At 39.4% G+C, this 21,976-nt stretch overlaps 1 protein-coding gene across 3 annotated transcripts in view; it reads right to left on the reverse strand.

Moving 5' to 3' along the window:
- The window catches only part of phldb3 (pleckstrin homology-like domain, family B, member 3), a 30,962-nt gene that overhangs the window by 5,151 nt on the left and 3,835 nt on the right, over positions 1–21,976 (reverse strand). The window contains exons 2-13 of one of the 3 annotated variants that reach the window (XM_086153640.1): positions 16,868–17,010; positions 16,606–16,716; positions 15,829–15,966; positions 14,230–14,358; positions 11,463–11,642; positions 7,952–8,062; positions 4,227–4,328; positions 3,299–3,471; positions 2,720–2,784; positions 2,435–2,588; positions 1,569–1,650; positions 994–1,143 (exon numbers count right to left, since the gene is read on the reverse strand). In XM_086153640.1, coding sequence (XP_086009766.1) covers positions 994–1,143; positions 1,569–1,650; positions 2,435–2,588; positions 2,720–2,784; positions 3,299–3,471; positions 4,227–4,328; positions 7,952–8,062; positions 11,463–11,642; positions 14,230–14,358; positions 15,829–15,966; positions 16,606–16,716; positions 16,868–17,008 — 1,536 coding nt within the window. In that variant the 5' untranslated portion in view covers positions 17,009–17,010. Of the gene's footprint in view, positions 1–993; positions 1,144–1,568; positions 1,651–2,434; positions 2,589–2,719; positions 2,785–3,298; positions 3,472–4,226; positions 4,329–7,951; positions 8,063–11,462; positions 11,643–14,229; positions 14,359–15,828; positions 15,967–16,605; positions 16,717–16,867; positions 17,014–21,976 lie in introns of all 3 variants that reach the window. The other 2 variants (XM_086153641.1, XM_086153642.1) reach the window with 2 other exon arrangements.

Consider the following 21,976-nt stretch of genomic DNA (forward strand, 5'->3'; position numbering starts at 1 on the left):
TTACTTTTAAAATGGGCACCATCACACTTCTCCATTCTTCAGGCATCTTCTCACTCTCTAAGATCCTGTTGAATAATTTTAGTCAGAAGCTCTACTGCTGCCTCTCCTAGACACGTCCATACCTCCACAGGTATATCATCAGGACCAACTGCCTTTCCACTCTTTAATGCCTTCCTCACTTCAATTTACTAATCTCTGCTACTTTGTGGTCTACAATAGTCACCTCTTCTACTCTTGCCTCTCATTTTCCACATTCAACAGCTAAGTTATAATGTGAAACTATCAGGTCACAATTGTGGACCTGTGGGTTTTGAATTCCTACATCTTTACACATTGCATCAAGATGTTTCCTTTGAGCAAACAGAAGAATGAATGGTTAGAAATAAAGCCATGTGGTCATTCCTTTCAGTTAGTGTCCACATCTGTCCAAACTCCTGATGCAAGAATTTAGGCATTTAGTTTACAGAAACATTTGGATGAACCCCAGACATTTCAATTCAAGCCAAAATGATAAAACCTTGAATCTTATTAGAAAACTTTTAACTCCTTTTTTTGAATGCATCTGGCTTCTGTTTCCACCATTTATTTAATCCACATCTTACAACATTTGGGAAGGAGAAATATCCCTGAAACCACAAATGGTTCTAAATATAGGGATAAAAATGTTAGAGAATGTATTATTTGAATTTGATTAAAAAACAAAAACTGTCAGTCTTTTCACTCTTTAAGGGTTTTCTTCTTTTCTTACTATAGTAGCAATTTCAGGAGCCTCACTTCTTTCCTTGACTGTTGAATAAAAGCTGAAGACTTTAGATGGAATTCTAAATTCTAGAATAAAATAAATAAAAGGAACAATGATAAATGATGAATTATTAAATTATATCAATGCTGTTCATATTATTGTTTAATCTGAGATTATTAAACATCAGTCAATGAAACCAGTGTGTATCAAAACCTTTGAAATAAACTTTTCATGGTTTCTTTCATGGATACCTCGGGGGAGTTTGGTGGAGAGCTGGGCCTGATAACCTCCTCTCCTTCTGGTTTTGGCTCTGGCTCGCATGGCGTCTCTGCCACCTCTTTCATGGGGGAGTTGAAATCTCTCAGTCTCCTCTCTTCCAACAGCAACTGTCGTTGCTCTTCCTGCATGCACAAAACCTTTTAGTCAACATTTCAAATACGAAAGAGCTAATTTCACAAGATGCTTCCTCAGTGACTTTCTGCGTGTGTATAAATGTGCACGTGCGCGCGCGCACACACACACACACACACACACACACACACATACACATACACACACACACACACACACACACACACACACACACACACACACACACACACACACACACACACACACACACACACACACACACACACACACAGACACAGACACAGACACACACACCAGAATGTTGTGGACACAGATTTTTTTAAGCTTGCTCACATAAACATCCACATATATGGTTGTTGTTTGTATTGATGCGTCACGAGTGACCTGAGATGATGTCCACTGAATCCAACTTGGATTGTCGATGTGGCTGTATTTCCCTCAACAGGTGACTCACCCTCTCTCTTAGGAGGCGCTCTCTCTCTGCCTTGGCTTCCCTCAGCTTTCTTTCAATCTCTACCAGATCCAATAGACACGGGCTGCAAGAGATTTTGGAAATAAGTTAAACTTAAAATAACTATCCAGAACAATCGACGGAATTTACCTAAAAAGTCCGCAAGTAACAACTAAAATATCAGAATTGATATCAACTTCAAGGAGTTGTACTTGCAATACATTATTCAGGCACAAGAGGGAGACTATCAGATGGGCAGGCGGGTAACTGGCAGATATTGATTTAGACCTTCCTGTTGACTAAGCGTTTGTCTTTACCCAAAACTGAACTGTTTGATTAACAAACAATTCTCAAACTCATAGCAAGTCTGATAAACAGCAGCTCTTGTGGTTTACTGCTTTGAATAGGATTATGAAATTTATTTTTTTCATTAAATATTTACTATGAGCCTGTATTTTAATGAATACAACCAATACATGACTGCTTTACTAGTTACAAGGAGACAGTTATTTCTTATGAATCTATCAATAAAATGCTCTTGATTAGTCTTGATAAAATCTCAAAAAAAAAAAAAAAAAAAAACAGAACAGAAAATATTCACATTTGATGAACTGGGATTAAAGAATATTGACTTAGATATACAATATATTCTCTCAACGAATTAATAAAAGGTATTTCATAGTTTTTTTTCCCCAAATAGCTTAAAAGTCAGGAAATAATTTAAAATCAATAAATTGCTCAAAAATCAAAAACAATGAGCTGAGACAAAGAGCAAGAATAACCTGAATTTTGCAAAAGATTCCACACAAAAAGAAAAAAAAAATCCATATAAATCGACATGTAATTACTTAGAAAGGAAGGCAACTTACCTGGTGGCACGGGAGCTGGCTGTGCTGTTACATGGAGTCAGAATTCCAACGCCATTGCTGGTTCCAGCTCTGTGGCCGTTGCTGAGTCTGTGGGAGGTAGGAGGGGACATGAAGGCCTCTGGGGTCTGAGTGCCTGAGAGCGTCCTTACTAGCCCTGCAAGAAGAGGAACACAAGGAGAAACAAGAGAAAACAGTGTCCATCAGACGGTAGCTTCAAGAGGAGGCAGTGGAAGAATCCTGACAGTGAGTTTGAACGTGACCTGGACTAAAGCTGCATTCACTTACACCTTTTTCTTTGAAGTGGTCTAGGAAAGCAGGTAACTAAGAAAGTTGCTTTCTCTTTGTATTTACTATAAACAAACAAAAAGAAAGAAATTAAAACTCATCTTGTCATCTCCTACTGTGACAGCAAAAGGTTTTCTACAATTGCATTCTTTTTGAATTCTATGACAGAGGATTACAGTTCTAAAAATTTTAAACAGTTTAGAAAATTCACAACGATCAAAATGAACATGTAATAATGTGAAAAAAAAACCTCTTCTGGTAATCTAATAAGATTCAGATATATGTAGAGGTGCGGCTCAACATCTTTTCATCTATCATGAGGACGGCAATTTTTTTTTTAAGTATTTTAAGTTTGCTGTCTGCCATTTCCCCTTCTTGTGCATGTCCTCCACAATGACAGCCAGTGGGCCACTTAGCAGATTCCACGTGAATGCAGCACCAGAATTGAGTTTGTTTTGAAACAATACTCATATAGACACTGAGAAATTTACAAGAATACTGGAGCTTTTATGGCTCATCCAGTCTATTCAGGTAAACGTTCCTGTTAACCAGCATTATAGCAACCTGCCAGTGACACACCTTGGTTTTAACAGGAGGGGAGGGAGCAGAACAAACAGGATTTGTTGTTCCATATCAAGAAAGGAGAGGGTGGGTCGCAGCTCACCCTGCGCTGACAGTGGCCGGTCATTTAGTTTGCTGTTTCGATGCGAGCTTCGTCTGCGGGGCAAACTGGTGGATTCTGTACAAAGCTCCTGGGGAAAAAAACATATCCACAACAGGTGAATTTTGGACTATTGCAGACTCTCTTCTGACATCCTCTCAATGATATGAAGAACTTGAATATTTTTAGAGCACACTGGGGGCTGGGGCACGGTTTAGGCCCAAGGCATTTTGAACTACGGAAGTTCATTAGGTTTGAGTTGGTGTTAGAGGAATAAAGTTTGAACTCTCCTTCGTCCCTGCAATCCTTCCTTTTCACAACACATTGGTAACCCCGACGTGATCTAGAATTAATACTGATGTCAAGATATTAAGAGTCAAATTCACCATTTAAATAAATGCGCAATAAAATAATGATTTCCAATCCGTGGTAAATTTCCTTACAATTTGGGAAATATCTTGCAGATATTTTGTCTATATTCTTAGAAGTTTATGCCAACATTCTTGCAGATTTGAGATGTTTCCTGATGCGTCTTTTGTTTTTGACCACCCTTTAGCCAATTTATTTTGCCCCCCCCCCCCAAAAAAAATAGACAGTTTGCAATCAGTTTTAAAGATCTGTTATGATAAAGATAGCTTAACACCAGCAAGAGTTTGCTCTCAAAATACGCCATGTAAAAAAAAAAAAAACTCAAATGAATAGGAGACAAAAACACATTACAGGCTCCTACCGCCTCAATAGACTGTTTTCAGTGTTGTCCTCAAAAAAATAAAATGAAATACAATAATCAATCCAGACGGATGCCTGCTCCTCCCTGCATTGCAGACATGTGCGGGAGCCGCTCACCTGGGGGTTCCAATGGACGGCGAGTGGGGACAACGACATCACGCAGGGGACCGAGCTGGCGCAGTCCCACCAATCAGCGAGCGGCTTCTTCTCTCGGACAACCTGCGCGAGCGGGAGAGACGGAACTTCACTGCAAAGTGACGGCGAGCGAACGAGCGAGGGAGGGAGGGAGCGACCACTGGCGACATGTGACGGGTCGGAACGAATCCCCTCCGCGTCCGAAGGAGAGAGAGAGAGGTAAGGAGAGTCTCGGCGTCCAAATAACTGAGAACCGTCACTACTACTAAAGAAAAACAAACAAAAAAGGACGTTCTCGCCGCTTCTCCCTTCACGCGCCAATGACTCACGACGGCCACTCGCCCACGAGTGCGTGGACGCGCCGGGGAGGAACTCAGGGGTGGTAGAAGCTTCCTGTTCCCGGCGGGGACATCCACCCGTGTTAACCCCCGCAACACACGCACCGTTAACGCCTCACACACGTTTACTACTACCATGCCTGGGGAGGTTCTCAGTCATCCGGATCGTGGTGCTTTCGTGTCTTCTTCGACAGACTTGAATTACTTTAAGTCTTGTCGCTACGACAAGAATATTGAGACAAGAATTTACTATTATTACAACTACCATCGCTATTGAAGTGGACAACGCTGCGCTTCTCTCGTCGCCGCTGAGTTTGCCACTCCCTTCTCCCCCCAGCTGGGTCTCTACACAGTCGCTGACACTGCGGACGGTCCGGCGGGTCACTGAGAATGTTTTAAAAAAAAAAAAAAATAGGAGTAAAAACTCACCGCTTTCTGGGAAGATGCGTCCGAAAACTTCCCGATCCACATGCACTCACATGCACACACACATTGTTGAGCAGTGCAGTCGCTCACGACTCACTCCTCCCCTCCCCTCCCCTCCGGGGCTGGTCCGCGTCTCCTAACACGCCGAGAAAAGGCGGCCGTGGAACTGAGTGAATCATACCGGCGGAGTCGGGCAACGCGCATGAAATCTCCCCTCCACGGTCTTTTTAAGGAAAAAATACTCTTAAATCAATATCAGATTTAATTTGCAGACGTCATTCAACCTGCTGAGCGGATCAAAATCTTATCCCGTCCGAGGCAGCATCTATCGATAGATGCCTAAGAAACCAGAACAACTCAACTTGGTGCTTTTGATCTAAAGTTGCAGGGGACGTTTCATTACGTGGATTACCGGTGAAAACGAAGCCACACCTCTGAACCGTGGACTTTACAAAATGCCAAATCAACTAAAAGCGAAAGCCAACATCTCCATGAAGACAGAGAACGACAGTAACATTAAACATAACCCCTGCTGTAACAAACTAATTGTATGAAAACCTGGAAGTGATTTGGTCTGAGTCACAACAGCAAACCCTAATTGGTGCCATTGTGTCACTAAAATCATTTCTAGAGTTGCCACCATTTCTTTAAATGATTCAAAACTCCCAGGAACAACACAAAAAAAAATTATTAACATCCAAATTGCATTTTTCCGGGGGCTTTTGAAAGATAGCCATCATGTCTTTATAATTTGATTGATGGAATCGAGGCCTTTGAGGATGTGCAGAAACCAGGCGATATGACTATCTATGCTGCATTTCTCTCAGTCCTAATATAACTGGAGTCTGGAGTTTGACTGCTGTTAATTGACCAACAGTGGTAACTGATATTGTGCAGTCCCTTGGTCCGACTCCCTGTTGAGCAGAGCATCGGCACATCTGTTTACATTTCCAAGGGAGAGCAGGCCACTTTGAAGGAAGCGGGCGTTTCCCCCTCTGTTTGAAATGTGGTTAAAATGAGCTGATGGACATTCAATGTGATGACAGACTGCGATCTGGATATCTTGACTCTAATGTAATCACCCAGAGAAAAGTGGTGATCTTCCTAGTCTTTGAAAAAGTTTTGTTTTACTGAGAACATTCTTTGGGAATTGTGGTTAAGTTCTTGCAACTGACTGAATGCAAATCTGCAGGTGATGTTTTTAAGGAGCAAAATACTGGAGTCATACAGATGCTCAAATGACCACACGAAAGTTCATGCCATGTTTCCATCAGATGTAGAGGCACGGAATGTGCTCAAAGCTGCAGATAGGATATTGAAGGGTTATTTTGTTTGCTTTCTTTTACAAAACAAGCAATTTGAATTTGAAATTTGAATAAAATGCTGGGTTTGATGAAGTGTTTCCATTTTATTCTGAGAAATATTTCTTTATTTATTCATTTACTTATTGCAGGGATCCATGTCACACAAAGAAGTCTTTAAGTCTGTGGCCTGCATCTGTCGACAACAGTAATTCATTTGAAATGGTGTGTGAAATTAGCAGACCACGTGGCAACTTGGATAGGATTGGGTTTTAATGTCATTAGCTAATGCTAAGTGTGGTTGGTGCGATCCTCCTCTTCTTCCTTTCTGCTCCGTATATGTAAAACCAGAAGAAATAAAACTTTCAAAACAGAAGGAGGTGTAATATTTCATACAGGATTTAATTTTTTTGGGTATATTTGGTGAGAAAACCATACTGGAGCAGGAAAAATAGAGGACTGGTTGTCCATTTAGTTTTAGAAGAACTGATTTGCTTACAGTCTTCAATGTTTCTGCTCAGTCAGTGCTTGCAGAGTTTTGGCTCTATGAACTTGAAACATTTCAGTTCAATCTGAGGTCTTTTTTCCAAGCTCTGTCAAACGAGAAATCTGACATCTAATATATAAAAGATCAACCAATGAATAATCGCATATCAAATTAGAGTCACTTTTGTATTTTACAGTCACATTGTAACTATTGTTAATTAAAAAAAAAATGTTAGAATGGTAACTTGTAAAAACAAAGAATTAAATGATATAAAATTTTTCTGATGTTGTGGTTTTTTTGGTTGAAGATCTTATTTGCTCCTCACTAATTGAAATATCCATTCAAGTTTTATTGCTAACATAAATTTCCCCAGCATCTCCCCTGCAAAAAAAGTGTTAGAGTATAGAGTTTACAAAAATCAGAAAAATAATCAAAATAAACAAGAAAAATTTGCCAAAGTTTTGATTTCATTATTAATTTAGTGGTTACTTTATCAATTCATTTATGTTAAAATTGCTTTAAGAACTCTAGTCTAAGAAAATGAATCAATCAAATCCCGAAAATACAGATAAACAGAGAATGTTTACTGTTTCTTAAAATGGCTTTCTCCCCCTCAAAATTAGAGCTAGCATGATGCAAGTGTGTAACCAATAAAGACTGAGCAAATATATCAATTCCTCATTATTAAACATAATTGAAATATTGCAACTTTTATAATATGGGAAACATTTCAATTAAAAATGTAATTTGCTTATGTAAACAAACCTAAAATCAAATGGCAAAAAAATCTAACATGAATCGCTATTTGGCCAGTATGATCAGAGCAGAGACTGATTGAATTAAAAAGAATAATATGTAAGGCTATTTTTTTTTTTTCACTTCAGGCCTTTCTATAATTTTTAAAGATCATAAACCATAAATTATCTTGTGTTGTCTCAAAGCTCATGAGTTCATCACAAGGGCACAATAGTTTTGACTATATTTACCATCAAGGCCTGAATTGAGAGGGTGATGCTCAATCTTGGCCAGTAAGTCAGTGGATTCCCTGCTTGTGGCATAATATGCTGCTTCCAGTATCAGAGACCCGACAGACTAAACGTGACTGATACAACGAAGACCTGAAAAAAGGTTAAAATCAACAGACAAGTTGCATACCGGGTGAGTTCTGAGCATGAGGTCTCTCTTCTCCATCCTCAGGGCGTTCAGCTCGCTCTCCTTCTCGCTCTCCATCTCCTTCAGCTGTTTCTCCAGCAGCTGGACTCGCTCCTGAACAGTCACAGAGGGAGGATTCTCTCAGCAATGAGAACCGTATGATTTTCTCTCGTCATAAAAAGCAATGTACTCTGTTCTTATTCTTTTTGTTGAGCTAATAAATAAATCGCCCTGATATCATGGCCTGTGTTTATTGAATAAAACGCTTTTTAATGATCCATCAGTATATTCTGGCTCATATAAAAACTTTACAGACTTATGTACAATATCTGATCAGTGAATTTACATTCTGAACTGGACTCGATTGTTGATTAGATCTTGATGTCTGATTGAATATACTTTGTGGTATCAATGCCAGGATATATAATGCAACCACCTGACTAACAAAAATCCCCAAACTTCCAAATGTTTGTCAACAACACAATTTAACATTTGATCATGCTTTGACATTGATGACATTGATTTTAAAATACTGTATCTCATACTAAAATTGTGTTTCCCAAATTTTCTTGATATTTCAAATTGACTTTTTTCATGTTTAATTGTCTTTGTTTTCATCTTCCAAGTAAAGGTATCTTTACTCTTAAGAACTTTCTATTGATGAATGGATGACTTCTCGGTCTAAATTATGATATTAAGTAGCTGCATGGCAGAAAAATGTTGAAATGCAGTTCAACAATATGTGATTGATAAGACTACAGTAATTTGATTTCGTCATTAATGAAACTAGTTTATTTGAAAAATTCAATGCAATTTGCTGGCAATATCATACATAGAGTAGATCATCCTGATATCTCACCGTTATGGCCAAACTGCCTGTATTGTCTGCTCTAAATAAAAGTTTGTTGATTGACATGATAATTGAGGATGTTAAATCTGATTTTAGGACTGCAAACGTGGCAGAGTCGCGGTTAGTAGACAGGGTTTGTGGACAAGCTCAGTGGTGAACGTCATCAGCCATCTGCCACACAATCGTCCTCTTCATCACTGCGGTGATCGTGCTACATATTCCAGCTAACTAAGGAACAACACGGTTCTATTTTCACCACGTATGTTTCCTCCATATTCATGCCACCATGAATACAGAAACCATGTTTACGGGTCAGACAATGCTCTTACACATCTCAGCGCTTTGCAAATCTCACAGCCTGTTTCACTTTCTGCTCGGAGAGTTCCTCAGTCAAAGCACAAAGACGATGTCTTCATGATGAAGAAATTACAGTTAGCAATAATTTAACAGTGAATTTTGGATGTTTATCAAAAAAATTGGGAACTTAAGCGTGGAATATGTAATGAACACACTTGCCATTGAAAGATACTGATAAAACCATCATCTCAGATGTTGAAAACCATTAACATTAACTCTGCTCTGCTTCAACTCTGCTCAAGAAACTGCTTTTAAGTTTGGGTCAAAATTTATTGGTATATCTAGTGTCAACTAATAGTCCAGCATTCAGCCTGGGTCATGACTCCACTTATGTGGATATTTTAACTTTATACTGGTTATTTAAATTACCTTTTACTGGTAGTCATGTGGTTTTATTTGCATTTTAATGTTACAGAGCAGCAGGGGTCAACCATAGGCGCTGACTTTCAGAGCATTGAAAAGAGGATTTCTCACTCATTCACGAAAACAAAAATATGATTTATTGGGCTTACATCTACTAAATATAAGAACAGGGGGAAATAACATGAGCCCCTATTCTTCTTTTCCTCCTGTTCCTGATCCCCCCTCTATCTTGCACTTTGGCTTCACTCTCACAGTTGCCTCTGATGTCACTAACAGGAGTCATGTGACGCCAGCATGACGATGCAGCTGAAGATGAGCAAGAGTTCACAAGTCTGAACCTGCACTGACAGCAATGGCTGGTGACAGGGTGTGCTACCAAGCTGTGACTGTTAAACGTACTTTAACAGAAACACGAAATGTCTAAGGGAAGAAGAGTTACAGTTTCACTGAGTGGCGCAGACAGCTCTGTGATTACAGTAGAAGGGGCTGATTTGTGGCTTGAACATTCACTTTCAGTGGATAGTGGGTTCATTCACTCCCTATTTTAAGTTTCAAAAATATGAACATATTTTACATAGTGTCAAAGAACTAAATGAAAAAGCAGCTTCAAACTAGGCCAATCTATAAATATGTGGCTGTGGGGCAGACTAGATATTTTATTTTTATTTTTTCAGTTAAAATAAAACCAAAAAAATTAAGCAGGTCTTATACTGAGCTTATAAAGATAAGCTCAGTATGACAGTGAAATTGCGTCAAAATCTGACGGACAAATTAATGGCTAGAATAACCATACAACATCAAAAAAATGAAAAAAATAGATTATATGCAAAGAAGCAAAAAGTAGCACAAAAAAAATACGAAACATCAAGAAAATTTTGAAATATGGATCATAAAAAATAGCTCTAAACAAAAAGACCCTCAAAATAGTAATAATCATCAGGAAAAAAATTGCATATTCACAAAAAGTATTTTGGGGAAAAAATGAAACTGGAACAACAACCAAAAGTATTAATGTATTCAGATAAACTTTAAGTTGTAAAACAGTATTACACCAGGTGCTCGCCATCAAGCCTGGTGGCTGGGCCTGCACCTCATGGGGCTGCATCAAACAGCAGTTCAGATTACCTACCCTTTTTGGGGTCCCTCGAGGGGCCGCAAGAGAGCATTCCTGTCGGGAACTCCTTTGTCTTACTGGGGGCCTTCAACGTCAACATGAGCAGTGACAGACTTGGAAAGGCGTGATTGGGAGGAAAGGTCCCCTTAATCTGAACCCGAGCAGTGTTCTGTTACTGGACTTCTTTGCTCATCTTTTACAGTCGATAACGAACACCATGTTCAGACATAAAATCGTGCACATGTTCTGGATGTTGTGGATAGGTGGAAGGAATACCTTTTAGCAGGGCCCTGGGGCTGGATGAGACCCAGCCTGAGTTCCTTAAGACTCTGGATGTTGTGGGGCTATCCTGGGTGACAGACCTCTGCAGTGTCATGTGGAAGGCAGTGGCAGTGCCACTGGATTGGCAGAGTAGGGTGGTGATACCCCTCTTTGAAAGGGAGATCGGAGGGTGTGCTCCAACTATAGGGGGATAAAACTCCTCAGCCCTGTAAAATTCTGGAAAGTCTACTCAAGGGTGCTGGAGAGGAGGGTTGGGATGGATGAGCTTTGGCAATGAGGTTTTCATCCTGGCCATGGGACAGTGGACCAGCTCTATACCCTCAGCAGGATCCATGAGGGCACGTGGGAGTTTGCCCAACAAATCTCATTTCAGTTGCATGGATCCTTGACTAAAATTTAAATGCTCCACATGTAGTATGTTTCTGTTGGCTCCACTACATGCTATACATTTTAGATCGGTATGTACAGAAGAGATATTTGACATGCAGGTTTAATCTGTGATGTCAAGCGTGTACATAAACCGGAATTTCCACACTTGTAGTTTTTACCTGCGCTGTATTGACCAAGTCTTGCTGGCATGAGATTTCCCTCTCCATCTCCTTTTGTCGCTTTTTGTCCGCCTCCTTGTCCTCTGCCCTCTCGTCTTCTTCAATTCCACTCTCTTTTTCCAGGACACGAAACTCCCAGTCTTCAAAGGCCCGAACTGCCACATCCATTGCTTCTTTCTCCTGCATTTCAGGAACACAAAGCAGGTCAAATATTTTTGCCTTATACACAGGATGATTACTACCTGTTAGTAAACTAAGGGGGGGGCATGACTCAGGTGGTAAGAGTGTTTGTCTTGGAACCAACTGTAAACTGGTTTGAGTCCCAACCTCCTCCTAGACTATTCAACAGTAAGCCTGGAGGAGTTGATCAAGACAATGAATTCCTTACTGCTCCCCCAAACCTCTTAAGTGGCTACCTGCTGCTTATGGTTCATCCATGATGGGTTAAATCCAATGAACAACTTGCTCTGATGTTGTGCTGTATGTATTACATGAGCTTATACTCTATCAATAGATAAAACATGTCAAAAACAAGAATTTATAGAAGGCCTGTTTCTCGGCCGTAAAAAAAAAATCTAAAATTTCATATCACAAACAAATTCAAAACTGCTTGTGAAACCCACACACTTGTCCTGGTACATTGACAAAGAACAAATCATAACGAGACACAGCACTGGTCTAACAGGTACTTGACAACCCCTTGGTGTCAAAAGATCTTGCGAAATAGACGAGTAAACAAGCACAAAAGGAAAAGTTCATTTAATGGGCTTGGTTCACTGACATTGAGGCATTGCTGTTTGGATCCTGAAAAATAGCTACTAACAATTACATGATTGACAGAGTTCATGCTCAACTCTAAGGCACCTCTGCCACGATATGGGTGAAATTGATCACCTTTTTTAAGTGGAAAGAGACTGCAGCACATAAAGCCAAAAAAACATTTTCTTTACAAAATACTTGTCTCAAAGGCTATGATTCTATGTTACCTATCTTTTCCCTGAACTGGAGTTTCCACAAATATAAAAAACTAATATCAATAAATATCCTGTTTGTCCCCAAGTAGACCTGTCAATTGCCCTTTGTCAAATGTTCCGATACATTTTCATATAAAATGAAACCATGGGGGCAGATGCAGTCAGATAAGAACTGCTCAACTGCTCATCCCTCATTATAACAAACCATCTGTTACATTATAAATGTCTGTTCATCGGCCAGTAAAATAGAATTATCAGTCTGAGATATTCTCGGCTCAGTGTGAGGAAATTATTTAACCACGGCAACATCTGCTTCACCAGCTACAGGCAAACCTCACTTGGACAGTTTACATCAACATGTTTTGCTTCTAAAACAGGAAGGAAGTTTATTAACTAGGAATTTTATAAGCATTCTTGCTGCTACGTTTGGTCTTTTAGTGTTAAATTTAATTGATCTTTCTCTCTTACACACCATATTTGCCGACAGCCGTTTTTCAATTGGTTAGGAATATTTCAGAACACTACCTAAAGATACCGCATAAGGATAAAATAATTCATATAGATGGGTGCCATTAAGTCAAACATGCACACTGAAAACCTTTTTCAGCTTATTTAAAAATAAATACTGCTCCTCCCTCGAGGCCTAGAAACATGTCTTGAATTCACCTGATCAGAGCCAGAGGAGGAGCATATTGTTAATTGTGCTTTATGGTCACTTGGTGAATCTTGTGCACTAATGAATTTGGATGTTGTGACCATAAATGAGTGCACACGATCAGACTGGCTGACATGTATAAATACACAGTCTTTCTCTTGGCTGCTTCAGCTTCTGCGTTAGTAGAGATTAACATAATATAAATGGAATATCAATTATTTATTCATTCACAAAGTGGATTTCATTTGCACATGGGAAAGTATTCTCTAAAGTGGTCTGTTCAATGCAGCAAAGTTTAACAAAAAAAAAAAAAAAAAAGTCCCATGACATGTGGGAACCACTTGGGGCATCCTCCCGTCATATTTTATTGTTGGATGTGCGCCACGTGAAAACAGACTAAAGCAAAAAACAAACAATCTGAGCTTTATAAGTTGAGGAACAGATTCAGCTCAAAGGTCCAAGAAGGTTAAATGTTGTAATATGAAGCTGCTCATTCATTGGTGTGACATAATTAACACGAACTGTGCTTGTCTCGTGACTGTATTGCAGCTAGTTAGGGGAGCAGTTAGTTAGGTTCAATGTCTTGCTCAACACCAGAAGGAGCCGGGAATCAAACCATGAATGTTCGGTTCCAAGAACGATCCCTCTACCATCTTACCATGAATTTTTGTTTATGTTTAAGGGATTCATGTAAGTAAGAATTTTACATTAATGACAAAAAAAGGGAATATGATACAATTGTAAGTTTTTTTTGGTTAATTCAATTGTTTGCCCTTCAAGAATTTCCCTTGGTGTATTATATACCTAACGTTAGATGGTGATCAGGGCAGCGTAGCTCAATGAGCTTAGTTAGCAGTAATGGTGGTGGTGGTGGTGGTGGGGGGGGGGGGGGCTCTGCTTTGACAGACATGGTTTTCAAATGCAACTGTGCTGCTCATTTTTGAGCCTGTCTGAATAACTTATTTGATAGTGGTGGTTATAAATCATGGCTGGTTGGAACTTCAATAATCTCTCCCAACCCTGATGAAAATATTTTCAAAACACTGCTGGGAAAAGGGTTCTAAAACATTGATTTGGATTTCTCATCTGCTAATATGGTGATTGTAAGCTATATGCTACAAAATTTTCAGCAACTCACTTGCTGCAGCTGCTTTGTTAGCAGTTCCCTTTGGCTCTCTGGCTGACTGAGAATCAGTTTCTCCCTCTCCTTACACTTCCTCCTCAGGTCCTCTAGCCTGCATCGCTCCACCTCCAGACTCTTCCGCTCCTATGTTACAGAGAGTACAAAGACAGGGAGCAAGAGGTCAGGTCATCATCACATTTGTAAGAGTCAAGAAAAACAAGTCAATTTCAAAACTATGCTTTTTTTTGGCTTGTTAATATGCATCTTTGAAACAGGTTTTTCGTGGCACCCTCAGTGTTAAGTCACTGGCGAGGACACTTACTGTTGAAATGACAACTGTTCTTTATTTTACTAATGTATTGTACCAATTATATCGTTCATTGACAGGTTAAAAATTCTGATAGCTGAATGAAAGTGTTCTTAACTATCAATACTTGTTAGACATAAACATTCCTAAATCATTTCAAACCTATTTATCTTTAACATGGTGGCAATCCAAGCAGAAGATGTCTAAGCAAGACATTATCTTCTAGAGACCTGGGCTGTAGTTTGGAGGGGTTTTATTTGTGTCCATCGGCGATTGCTATCTGATCACAGAGATCTGGAAAAGCATTAAAACTCATGAACTGAATTGAAGAAGCCTCACAGATGAGGGATGAAACATCTTTAAGTGAAGAAATTCAAGTCCAGTTGCCATGACAAGGAGATTTGGACAAGTATTAAAATCTGTCTTTGAAGGTTAAGTAGTTTTTGGGGAATAAAATATCTCCTAAAGTGGTTTTATTATATAAAAGGGCACCACCAAACTACTACAGTGTTTCGCCCTCAGTAGAGCTCTGTACAGAGCACAAAGTAGGATCCATATCCTAACAAGCAAGATTGCAGCTTGTAATAGTTAGTTCTGTTTCAAATATAAATGCATATCACATCAAAAATAACAGCAGACAGACTTAAAGCCATAAAAGTAGATGCATTTTTGCATCTCGTTACTTTAATATCAGCTAGTAAGTGATGCAACAATATTTGTTTGCTTTTGTTGTCATTTGTTGGCCCAAAAAAAGACACATCAATTAAGAACAATGGGTTTCAAACTGTAGAGATCTCAAAAACTGTTTGCTTAATGAGAATGCAAAGTTGGAAGAGGTAAATTTAATCCAGCCTAGTGGTGTGAAATCAGAGTGCAGCCATTCACTTATCTGTGACATAATGTGAATGTTAGATTGGTTTATTCAAAACAGGGTCAGGCTGGTAGGGTTGCGGGGGATGCTGGAGCCTATCCCAGCTGTCATCGGGCAAGAGGCAGGGGTACAACCTGGACTGGTTGCCAGTCAATTGCTCACTCATTTGGGGCAATTTTCCAATTTTTTTCCAATTAACCTGCGGCAAGTTTTTGGACAGTGAGAGGAACCCGAAGAACCCTGAGAAAATCCATGCAGAAAACATGCCAACTCCTCACAGAAAGGTCTCCTTTTCAGAATTGAACCATGGTCAACCAGGGACTATGAGGCCGAAGCGCTAACCACTGCGCCACCCTCCATATTTTTCCATGACGGAATAATTTAATCGCTTCCATGTTTTTAATCAGACACACAGGAAAAGCCAAGTGTTGCTTACGTTCTGGCTGTCAGTGGGTCTTCGAGCCTCTTGCTGTCTGGCCTCCTGCTGCAACACCTGCAGCTTCTGTGTGTGTCGGTGTAGCTGATGCTTTTCTGTCTGCAGCTCGCCCTGGAGAAGGGCTATCTCTAGCTGCAGCTGAGGGAAAAAAAGATGCCACAGAGGTGAATCATAGTGGCCACAGATCCACAGTGTCAGAGATGTGCATTCTTTGACTGTGACAGTGTGGGGCTGATGGACAACATAGTGATTTAACTGCCAACATGTCTAGAAAATCTTTCACACTGAGTCAGACATGCACAGCTGTAGTTTAACTTTCACTTTACAGTGAAAGTACTTTATACTTTATCAGCCTTTTAATTAAATACCACAATTTAAAAGTTTAGAATTTTCATATATTTTCCCAGTGGACAATAGGGTGGCAATATCTCACTCATTTTCTTACTCAGTTAATCTACATCTTAATGACAGCTTGTCAATTATTACAAATGCAGGGGGGTATTTCCTGTCTTTTGTATTATAGCCCCAAACCCACAAGTATTCACTTTAAGTTTAGTGTCACTTATATTAACAATATAGTCTAATAAAACCTCTACAATATACCAACCTACAGATACAACTGAATAGTATAAAGGAAGAAGCCACTTTGTCAGAGCAAAGTAGTAACAAAAGATATATCACTGGACCATCATAATCATTTATTTTCTTCTTCCCGATTCAGACTGATATTTGCGTGTTGAGTGTTAAAGAAATATTAAATTGAAGAGACAACCTCACCTCAATCTTTAGTTCTTCCTTCTGCTGGTCAATTTCTGCAAATTTCTGCTGGAGCTTTGAGGGTGATGTGAGGGTCCTCGGTGAGCCCACCTCTGGCCTCTTACTGTAGGGCTGGTAGAAAGAATGCAAGAAAAAGTCACCAAATGCAAGTAAAGCAGCTAACTTACTTAACTGCGTGGAGACAATAGTGTCATATAGATAGTGTTTATCATTGCTTACATGCATGAACCACTAATGCAGAGTGAAATGAAACCATGACTACCTTCTCACTCTCTGTGCTGCTGCTCTCTGTGTCTGACTCCGCCCCTGAGGAGGCAGGACTTCCAGTCACTCTGTTGATCCATGGCGGCGGCAGCCCCTGTTGCCACTGAATCCTGGAGCTCTCCATGTTATTCTGTGGCATTTCTGCTGATTGAGCAGAAGAATATAGTTACAAAGAGTCACAAAGAGTGTGTGTATGAATGTGTTGCAAGGGAGAGTGCCTATGAAATACTAGGTGGCTTTCAAAGAAAAATAGCCTCTTTGGCTAATTCTGGCTTTTTTTTACTCATGTTTATTCATGTGTTTTATTAAATTGCATTGCCCCCTTTTGAAATAAACTAATTTAATTTATAGACTGAATTGTACAGCTGAGATATACTGATCAGCACTTTGAAATTTTTCAATTTCCTGACTTTGGACAAAATGTTGGGGAGACAAGTAACATTCAGGACCACTGTCTTTCACAGATGCATACACGCTATTCACTATACATTGTGTATATTGTGGCTGGACCAGCTGAACACCATGGTCATCTCTTGTTTGATATTTGACAGCATTACAAAAAACGTTTTAGTTATAAACTGAAGATTACAGCGATGTATAGTTTACCACTAGCAGTCTACTGTGTGTCTACTTTTAAGCTGGTGTCCTTATCATCGAACATTCAATTTTTATAATAAATAATTTATCATTTATTAACCCCTCACAGGGAAATTCATTCTCTGCAATTAACCCATCATGGATGAACCATGAGCAGTAGGCTGCCGTCCACCAGTGCCAGGGGAGCAGTTGGGGGTTCAGCGTCTTGCTCAACAACACTTTGACACACAAGGAGGAGCCAGGAATTGAAACAGGAAAGTTCAGTTCCAAAGACGATTGCTCTACCTGCACCACGCCGCCCCAAAATGCCAGAATGAAATCTGTGGCTGAGCCTTTGTATGTCAGAATTTAAATGGTATCCAAATATCAGCCAGAGGATTGGTGTTCACTTTCCTATTTCTTTTTGTTTTTGCAACAACTGAATGTGAATTGGTATCAGCCTCTAAAAAGTCCAATGTCAGAACTAAAGGAGCCCCTTGGATCAGAGGCCAAACTTCTCTAGGCAGTAAAACAAGTTCAGCTGCCACAATAACATATAAATCTGTGAATATCACAATCTGGGTGACTGAGAAACTTTATATGAACTCAAAAATTGAGGTTGTATTGGTTAACAAACCAATACAGTGGTAGAAAAAGAGAAGGGGTATTTCGGGATGTGGTGGTAGTTTGTGGTTGCATTGTCTTTTGATGTGGATAATTTGATAATCTTCTGAGTTCTTTGATTACATGCAAATAGAAACAAACAACATATCATGAAACATTACTATGGGAGATAGCTCACAAATATGTTTGTAGTCTTTAACTAAATTGAGTACATTTGTGAGTTATTCCTTTTCCTTACATATTTATGTGCAGTTATTCTGGCTAATATCATGTGTTTCCCTACAGAAGATCAAGCCTGGGGCCTGTGAGATGTGGTGGTCTCTTTGTTATACTTTGAAGCTTTCTGGACCAATGTTTTCATGAGAGGAGAAGCCAGACTGATAAAAACAAAGAAAATGATTTGTGGTAAAGTTCTCTGCAATAATTGTCCAACCTTCTCCCCCACTGTCTTCTCCCTCTCCTGTGTGCCCTCCTGCTCTCCCTCCATCCAGACCTTATTAGGCTGCTCGGAATGCAGAGTGGAAGCATTGAGATAAATATACAGCAGATATGAGCCAACTGTTTCCTTACAGACACATACACAAGAGATGTATAGAAGACTTGAGGAAGAAAAGGAGTTCCTCAAAATGTACAAAACACTGTAACAGTTGATTTGAAGACATCAAATCATATTCTCATCACATTTCCGTATGTATGTTGGGTGTGTAGAAAAAAAGCAGCTGTATTGTATTAATGGCCTAAGAAGAATTTCCCTTAAGAAATTGCATTGTCCTTGGTGGATGCCTGTGTCGTCAGAGTGCACTTATTGTAAAGATTTAAATTAGCTTCAGTTGAAAACCATTAGTAGCGTTGGGGTGCATCAGATCTACTGCTCGTGATTTAAAGGTGCATTTTGACCAAAGTGCTGAACCTTTAGTTCGTTGATGTTTTTTGGATTTTGTGTATGCAAATTCAGAGACGATGTTAATGCTGCTGCTGCTCTGAACTTCAGGGCTATGATACTGAGCTAGTGTAGCAAATCAAAATAATACCTGCCCAATGACATTAAAATCAAACTCTGGTAGATGGGGATCTTTCTGAAAAAAGTGGTGATGATGGGAATAGCAGCTTTTATTCTTAGGGACAACCAACGTCAATAAAACACTGAACAATAACTGTAGGCATGTTGCAAAGATTAGTACAAACCTATTGAGAGAAATAAAAATGAATGCTTAACCTTCAGTCATAAACCAACTTAAAAACTAGAATACAGGTTCAGAGAAGAGTCAACTCTGATCTGAATGAAATAAGCACTCATTGATGATCCTCACAACATTGAATTTTCTGTTTTTTTCTTAAATATTATTCCTCTCACTTGCAATTAATCTGGATTGGCTTTTCATAATGTATATATATTTTTACATTATATTAACTCTTAACTGTTTTTAACTGACTTGCTTCTTTAAGATCATATAAAACTGTTTTCTAAGTTAAATGTGAGAAAAAGAAGAGGAATTAAGGTCAACAATGTAGTTCAACTCTGCACCTTTGTTGCAGTGCATCAGGGGAATGTAGTGCAACACAAAACCAAAAATCTCCCACCATATTCCAGCACATTCGACTGCCCCACACGTTTAAAGCAGGGAGTGACACAGTTGCTCACATGATTACACATACAAACATCAGCGCAGGCATTTGCTATCTGCTCTACAGCCAAAGTCCACTCAGATAAACCACCACCAGAGCCGAGGGGGAGAGAGACAGGAAGTCGGGAGTGAAGTCCGTGTTTTCATGTCAACATAGCAGTTTGTTAAATATTGAAGCAGGCTAAACAAACCATGTTCTAATAACAAAAAAAGAGTAGCTAAGAAGACTAGTACTGGGAGTTTTTTTTTTTAAAATGGCTAAGATGAAAACTATAACAAAAAATAAAAAATAATTATAGTTGATTGCAGGGGAGGGGGGCATCTCCAGAGAATTAGATAGCAGGGAAGGAATGGAACGAATGGAGACAAATTATCATCAAGCGTCTGTGTTTTAATGACTTCCCAGAGGTAAAAAAGGTCATAACACGGAACTTTTGAATTGACTAACAATGTGCAACACAAATGATCGTCGGCAAAGCAGAAATTACCGGCAAGACCTGACTCCCTGTAACACACATCATCATGCAGAGACTGTGACAGTCCATTAACAACACACAAACAAGTTCAGAACTATGATGACCTGTCATCGTTAACCAATTTATACATTTTCAATAAAAATTTTAAATGTTAAGCTTGTCAACAGGAAATTATGATGTGTAACAACTTTGTGATTAACATGACAAAAACTGTTAAAATTAAACTTTTACAATGTAACAACCATGAACCCTTGAAGTAAATCTTCAAGATCAGGATTTCCTCTCAGTGACTTAAAACACTTTAAAACTGCTGCCATGTTTTAATATTATGAGCCAGTGAGTATTTAGATCAAAAAAAAAATCTAATGAAACAAACCTTCAATACAACATTTTCTCAGTCAAATCTGCAAGCACCTTCACTAAATGTGAAATTTACTGGTAATTAATTAATAAATTAAATAATCATTATTATATCAATTATATATCAATCAGATAAGGGTTGGAGGGAAAAAAAATCTACACAGCACAAAATCTGGGCAACATGAGTTATTGAAAATTATAATTAGAAACATTTCGCATCACTTTGAAGAAGAAAACTGAAAAAAAAACTCCCCTCACATTTAAAAAAAAACACGACCCAACTTTTTAGAAACGTAACTGCTAATATAACTTTCATTAGCATAAAAACATCTTGTGATATTTCAATTTCCGTGTGTGTGCTCGTTTTCAGCCTAGGGCTCCTTGATAGACAGGTGGAAAATGCACAGAAAACAATGGAAATGCCGCTTGTGCCCTTTTGCTGCATCACCAAAGCTCAACTAAGCCATGAAATCAAAGAACAGATGAATTGTGGGTGCTATTCTGTCACATATCTTGACATGCTAGAGAGATCTGTCCCATTTTGGCCATGGTGCATTGTGCTTTGACCCCATCAGGACCCCAGTGGCAGGTGATTAAAAGGAAAAGTTGTGCTAAGCACTGTGTACACAAACCTAGAAAGTCAACAATGTGTTACAGAACTGTAAGCCAGTAGCGACAGCCAGGACAAAAGAGAGCAGTGACGTGCAAGTGCTGATTATACATCAGCCACTCACATTGGGGAAAAACATGCAACACATGCTGCATAGGGGCAAAATACCAACATAGAGAGCACAGCAAGGAACGAAGTCAAAGGGATCTGGGCTTACAGGCCTTCAGTCAGCAATTTCTCAATCAAAATTAAACACTATTACATACTAAGTTGCATTTTGTCAGACAAAACAAGACAATGGGAGTCTGAGATACAAAAAAAAAAAACAATAGTAACTAGTATTTTGATACAGTATTGACACTTGATAACCAGCAAAAAATATCCAGTAAATGCATCTAAGCTGCAGTTGGAATGATTTCAAGAGTGAAAAGGTGCAATTGTTTTGAATGGAAATCAACAGGAAACAAAATCGGTGGCAGTAGGGAGGGTGAAGAACAAACTGGGAGCTATCCTCGACGATCCCTCCTACCCCCTGCACGATGAGCTGTGGCTGATGGACAGCTCTTTCAGACAAGGGTTCATCCCATCCATGTGCAGAACTGAACGCTTCAGACGCTCCTTTGTGCCCACGGCCATCTGACTGTAAAACAGCAGTCTGGACAGCACAAAACTCTGACTGGCCTGAGGTGCATCTGTGCTGCTACCACAACCTCACTACCTCACCCATTCACGTAATGCACAAACTCTGCTGCTTTCTTAGCCTTGTTGGTCCCAGCCGACATGCATCCTGCCTATTTGTTTATTTACTTTATTCTTGTCATTGCTGTTGTCACTAT

The sequence above is a fragment of the Fistularia commersonii genome, chromosome 10 (assembly GCF_037954325.1).
Source record: "Fistularia commersonii isolate RoL2024-O1a breed Wild chromosome 10, RoL_Fcom_v1.0, whole genome shotgun sequence".
Classification (NCBI taxonomy): Eukaryota; Metazoa; Chordata; class Actinopteri; order Syngnathiformes; family Fistulariidae; genus Fistularia; species Fistularia commersonii.